We start from the raw sequence: 6,000 nt of genomic DNA, 5'->3' as shown, positions 1-6,000 counted from the left end.
CCCCCCACGTGAGCAGGGAGCAGAGGACGCTCAGGGCGGGGCGTCGACTGTGAAGCACACACAGTGAGGATACACTCGTCAGCACACACATCACCAGGAGTGAACCCTCCTGGAAATCACGCTCTCTGGGCAATGGGGATGTGTCAAGGCAGGTTCACAGATGCCCTGCACGCCTGTGGCAGGGGATGTGGGTAACTGGGGGTGCGAGGAATACTATAATTTTGCTTTGAACCTGAAATGGCCCTTAAGAAAGCCTCCTGAAGCAAAGAAAAAAAGAAAGAATTGGAGACAGAAAGACCTGGTCTCAGGTCACCCGGTTACTTGGCTACAGTCAGCTGGGGACTAAGTCAGAAACCCGGAGCCTCAGAACAACCGTGGGAGCTGCGGCCTGAAAGCAGCAGGCACCGCGCACCTTGCCCTCGGGCTTGGCCCCACGCCGCAACTTGCCCACGATGGACAAAAAGGCGCTGAAGATGGACTCGTCTGACAGCTTATCGCCAAAGCAGTCAAAATTGTCGAGCATCTTTCGGAGACCCCGCTCTGTGAGGGGAAGCTGAGACACGCAGTAGGCCAGGTCCCGGTACTGCCGCTCAGTCCTGCGGGCAGGGAAGGTGTGGTGAGGCTCAGCGGGACCCCCGAGGGAAGGGTCTCCTCCAGCCCCACGAACCCTTCAGGAAGGCAGCGTACTGGGCCGTGCGGAAGCGCTGACATAGCTTCTCCACCAGGCTCTCGGTCTGCTTGTCCTTCGTGATGTAGGAGAGCAACTGCCTGCAGACGGGAAAAGGATGGACCACCTTGGGGGCAGCCCCGAGCCCACCACTGACACCCACTCAGGCCCTCCCTGGCACCTGCCTTCTGTCGCCCTCCTGCCTCAGGGGCAGACTCTCCTCTGCCCTGGCCTGTCCCTCCTGCCCGCTCCCTCACCTCAGGGAAGGGTCCACCCCACCCTCCTGAGGAATTTACAGTGTGACTGGAAACTTAGAACAAAAGCAACTGCCATCCAATGAGTCCTATTTACATGCTTAGCATGTAAGCATGTGTTAGGACTTTTATCTTATAAATCTTCTCAAAAACTAAGGAACAAGTATTTGGGGGCCTCATTTTACACAGGAGAAATACTACAGAGGCGGGTTGGTGCTGAAGTCCACACGGCTCAGAGCACCAGACTGGACATCACGAACAGGTCTGTGTGATTCCTGAGCCTCCTCTATGACAGAACAAACACCCCAAGGCCCAGGGACTCTACTTCATGATGGTGTGGAAAGGCTCTTCCTCCACGCCTCCCTCGGGGGCTGACAGGCGGCTGATGATATCTGGAAGGAGGTTATAGATGGCATTCGCCTGTAAGAGAGAGAGTCAGGTCACGGAGACCGGCACACAACTGCTCGGTCCCTCGGCAGCAAGTCCTAAGCCACCCACTTCTCACCTTGTTGGAGAGCTCGTTGAAGAAGTTCTTGGCCAGGGCAGCGATCTGAGGGGCAGGGTCGATGAGCAGCACAGCCATCTCGCTCACCTGCCCCTTCACCTTCACCATGTCCTTCAGGATCAGGTGGGTCATCACCAGTGCGGCTGTTTTCCGCACATGCTGAGAGGGGTCCCGGAGGCTAGGGATGAAATCTCACGGCATTAGGACCGGGACACCTGATGGTGGCAGGGGGCCTTCAGTAGGGAGCCGCGGCCTCTTCTGACTGTACCGGTAGAGGCTGTCTAGAGCCGAGTTTGGAGAAAGAGGCCAAGCCTGGTGCCAAGGCTTTAGACGAGAGGCATCAATCCCTTTGGGTCACACCCAGCCAGGGCGTGCCCAGATTTGGGAAGGAGCCCTAAAGACCAGGGGGACACAGTTCTGGAGATTCCCATACTGACTTCCCCACGGCCTCCAGGGCTGGTGGGGACTGAGACAGCGCTGGGAGGGGTCTCACCGAGCATACAGATGGGGTGTCCAGGGGTCCACCAGGTTGGGGAAACGGATGGCCAGATCCCCAGTAGCAATCATGAGGTTAGAGCGAACGATGGGGAGCGAGGACTTTTCTAACATGGTGAACAGAAGACGAAGCTGGGAGTCACAGAAAGTGGCACTAGAGGCAAAGAGAGGATCGTCAGGGAAACCGCACCAGCCCCCACCCTCCTCGGGAAGGCAGTCTCCACCCTGGGGCCCACCTTATCATGCAGAACTTGCCCAGGGCGAGTGAAGCAGCTGTGGAGAGCTCCGGGTTGCTATAGAGACCAGGGTTGTTGCAGACTTTAAGCAGAAGTGGAACAAAGGCAGCCAGTGTCTGTTTGCCTAGTAAAGGAACAAGTCAAGGTGTGGGACGGGCTACCCAGCTGGGGAAGGCTCACTCAGCAGCCCTTCTCACCTTCCAGCAGCTCCAGCTCACAGATGCCACGGATGAGTTCTGCCTCGGTGTCATCAGCTGTGGCCCCACCCAGCCCCATCTCCTCCTCCAAGGTGGACTCAGACTTTGAATTCTGATGGGAAAGCAGCCAGGGATCATGGGTGAGCAGACAGTTTTGATTCCAGCCTACCCTTCATTTCGCATGAATGGATCCCGGGAAGGGCAAATTCTGCAAAGCTGTTCACAGGCTTGTCACATGTATCTGAAGAGGAAGGACTCGTGAATTAAATAGGAAAAGTACTAGATCCCCTCCATTTGTGTCTAAAGTGGCCAGAGCATCCCACATCTCTTCTGATTCATCCTCATAGCAGCATATAACTTCCTGGACAAAATAAACCGATGGAACCTGCCAGACAACGGCTCAAGGTCACAGAGAAGGTCAGACTTTACCCCATTGCTGCAGAGCTGTATCTCATTTGTCTGCCAGACATCACTGCCTTTAGTGGAGAGAACACAAGGTCCCATCAGGGGCCAAGCCCAGTCTCCAAGGCTGCCAGCAAGGCGGTGGGAGCGTGCAGGTTCTAGCAAACACTGCCTCGGGCACAGCCTGGATTTTATGCTGAGGCCCCTACCTCGATGCTCTGGATTTACCTAAAACACTTCGTGGGTGATCCATTTATGTTCTCACTAGTCGTTTCCAGGGTATCAGGAGCAAGGAGGCAGAGCCTCCATGAGCTCAATGAACAGGAGAGAAGCAGAGCTCCCCAGAAGGAAACGTAAAGGACCAAGGGCCAGAAGCGAGTCTGGGCGACACTCGGGGCAGGAACCCCGAGCACAGGCGCGCCGCTCACCTTCGCCTCGGGCCCCTTCCTCTTGTGCTCCTGCTCCTCCCGCAGGACCCGGCGCCGACACAGCTCCCCGCTCACGGCCTGCTCCAGGTGCAGCAGCTGCTGCAGAGCCACGTCCCCGGCCAGGGACAGCAGGTTCATCAACAGGAAGGTGGGGAGCACGGGCGTCTCCTCTGCAGGACGGGGGCAGGAAGGCAGGGAGAGAAAGGCCATCAAGTCTCACAGGCCCCCGCACTGTTTTCACTGATGGTCCCCTGGCTCACGTGCTCTATACCCAGGCAAGGAGCAGGAGGGCTTCCCTGGTGGAGAACGGTAAACAATCCTCCCGCCAATGCAGCAGACGCGGGTTTCCATCCCTGGTCCAGGAAGATACCACATGCCTTGGAACAACTGGGCCCAGGTACCACAGCTACTGAGCCTGTGCTCTAGAGCCTGGCAGCCACAGCCACTGAAGGCCTTGTGCCCTAGAGCCCACGCTCCACACTAAGAGACGCCACTACCAGGGGAAGCACGGGCGCCACAACTAGAGTCATCCTCACTCACTGCAACTAGAGAAAAGCCTGCGCAGTTAAGACTGGGCACAACCAAAAAGAAATAAAATTATTTTAAAAAAGAAAAAAAGCAGCAAGACATGAGAGTGGAGGGCATGGTAGCAGTGACTGTGCAGCCTGAGTGACAGAAAGGGACAGGGAGGGCTGAGGGGGTCAGCGTGGCTGCAGGAGGTGGTGGTGTCAGGGGCTGCTGCCACGGGCCCATCAACCCTCCTGCCCACTTACGCGGGGCCTCCTGGTGGTCACTCTTCTCCTCCAACTTCTCTAGGGCCTGCTTTGCACAGTCCTGCAGTATCCGGGCGCAGATCCCCTCGGGGCCCTCAGCCAGCTGGTAGATGAGGGCCACGGCCGCCTCCTTGAACGGGACCCAGAGCGGGTCTGGGTGGACGCTGCCTGCGCAGGAAGAGGGGGAAGCTGCCACCACAGACAGAGGAGCCCTTCTGCCCCAGGCTCTGCGCGGCAGCTCACCTTTCGTGACCATCTCCCGCAGTCGCTCAAACAGGCGGTGCTCCTGGGGCAGCCGGAAGGGAGGGTGACGTTCCCCCATAGAAGGCTGCTGAGGGCAGGGAAGAAAACGCGGGTGAGTGTCGAGGGTGGACAAGGGGACACCCACTCTCCCTAGTTTGGACATTACCACCCCACGTGCCTTCCTCCTGTCCGAGATGTTGGCGATGGCGTGGCACACTTGGTGGGCCAACCTGTAGTCCGGTGGGAGCTTCTCGTCCAGCCCTATATTCACCAGGGTGTCCAAGTTGCTTCCCACAATCTCTGGCTTTCCTCTAGGAGAAGAAGCCGTAGAGTTAAAGCCACTCAGACACCTCTGTGTGGGGAACACCACCAAGGAGCATAGGAGCCAGCTCCCTACTCAGGGCTTCGTGAGCCCTGGAGCGCTGCGTGTGGGGCTGGCCCTCAGCATCCCTCACGCGCTGCTGACCCCTCTGCTGGGCGGGTTGGAACCGCACTGTCACTTGTTCTCCATTTAGGTGGCGACGCACACGCAGAGCTCAGCCAGGCCCGAGTGCTCTCCCTGGAGCAGTAATAATAGTCCTCAGGGAACCTTTCTCTTCTCGCTCACCCCTCGGCCTGTCTGATGTGAGCCTCACCGTGCCATCATCCCAAGAAGCATGACGGAGGAGCAGCGCTCCAGAGGGGAGCAGGGCGCCTTCTCCGTTGCCTGCTCCCACAGCACCTGGGTCACTGCTGGGCTCAATTCATCCTTCTGCACAAACTCACAGATCTGGAGAGAAAAGAAAAAGGGCTCAGGCCCCAAAGTAACAATTCCCCTGACACCTGGTCTGCCTCCTCTGAAGAGAACACTGAGAACCCTAAGTGGAGAGGAAGGAGGCAGCTGAAGATGTAAAGCTGAGGTCTGGGGAATACCTCCACTTCTGCTACTTTCTATTCTGCCTGCAAATGTTTCTTTAGATGACGTGCTGAAACTGACCTTGCTGAGTTCGTGCACATCTATAGTCTGGACAACACTTTGTGGAGATTTCTAGTAGGTTTTCTCACTGCTACTGTCAACTCAATGTGTCCCAAATGGATGCCATCATCTTTGCCTTTTCATTTTGCCAGTGACACCACCACCAACAGTCTTCAAACCTCTGTCACCTAATTTTTAATGCGTCGGTCACTCATTCCACCTTTTCTCCCTTTTAAAATTTGTCTTCCATGAAGTGCCACCCTATAGATGTTCCTCCCACCCCCGAAGTTCAGAACCCTGTCACTGCACACCCGCAGCAGCCTCCAGGAACATTCCCGGCTTCGGCTCCCACCAGCCTGTGTGCTGTGCTCTCCCAGACGTCTGCTTCATCAGGCCACAGCATTGCTCACCAAGTACTGATAGAAACAGCTCTCTGCGGCCTGTGGTATGGGCTCCTGGCCAGTTGCTGCCCTGCACGATCTCAGGCCAGGAGCCTCCAGCAGGCTTTTCTTTTCCGCAGTGAGGAGAAAATGTGGCTGGTGGTGCTGCGCCTCCCAGTGGAGGCTCATGGTCAGCACCATCTCTGCCTTGAGCCTCACCACCCAAATCCTTCAAAGTAGCTCTGTGGCACTGAAATGCTGGGGCCCCTGGCCAATAAGGTTCAAGTCCTAGATCCCACGGATCTTCCCAGTTCAGCTCCAACCCACTTCCAGCTTCACTATCTTTTCCAGGTAACAATCTTGAGCCAGAACGCAATGGTCTTCCTTCTACAACACAGGCAGTGCTCTTGCTCGGCTCTGTCTGAAATGTTTCCCCTCCTTTCTCGAATTCTCTAAATCTGATGC

General features: G+C 56.7%; 1 protein-coding gene across 3 annotated transcripts in view; it reads right to left on the bottom strand.

The window, feature by feature from the left end:
* NCAPD2 (non-SMC condensin I complex subunit D2) overlaps nucleotides 1–6,000 on the bottom strand; it is a 24,840-nt gene that overhangs the window by 1,280 nt on the left and 17,560 nt on the right. For all 3 annotated transcript variants that reach the window (XM_040234967.1, XM_040234969.1, XM_040234968.1), the window contains 12 exons: nucleotides 4,836–4,969; nucleotides 4,379–4,511; nucleotides 4,201–4,285; nucleotides 3,958–4,125; nucleotides 3,185–3,354; nucleotides 2,355–2,466; nucleotides 2,158–2,281; nucleotides 1,920–2,075; nucleotides 1,427–1,604; nucleotides 1,247–1,341; nucleotides 688–768; nucleotides 413–596 (listed from right to left, as the gene is read on the bottom strand). In XM_040234967.1, coding sequence (XP_040090901.1) covers nucleotides 413–596; nucleotides 688–768; nucleotides 1,247–1,341; nucleotides 1,427–1,604; nucleotides 1,920–2,075; nucleotides 2,158–2,281; nucleotides 2,355–2,466; nucleotides 3,185–3,354; nucleotides 3,958–4,125; nucleotides 4,201–4,285; nucleotides 4,379–4,511; nucleotides 4,836–4,969 — 1,620 coding nt within the window. The remainder of the gene's footprint in view (nucleotides 1–412; nucleotides 597–687; nucleotides 769–1,246; nucleotides 1,342–1,426; nucleotides 1,605–1,919; nucleotides 2,076–2,157; nucleotides 2,282–2,354; nucleotides 2,467–3,184; nucleotides 3,355–3,957; nucleotides 4,126–4,200; nucleotides 4,286–4,378; nucleotides 4,512–4,835; nucleotides 4,970–6,000) is intronic.

Source organism: Oryx dammah, unplaced genomic scaffold, assembly GCF_014754425.2.
Source record: "Oryx dammah isolate SB20612 unplaced genomic scaffold, SCBI_Odam_1.1 HiC_scaffold_29, whole genome shotgun sequence".
In the NCBI taxonomy this organism is placed as follows: Eukaryota; Metazoa; Chordata; class Mammalia; order Artiodactyla; family Bovidae; genus Oryx; species Oryx dammah.
The sequence above is the reverse complement of the archived record's forward strand: the minus strand, read 5'-3'. Positions and strand labels throughout refer to the sequence as shown.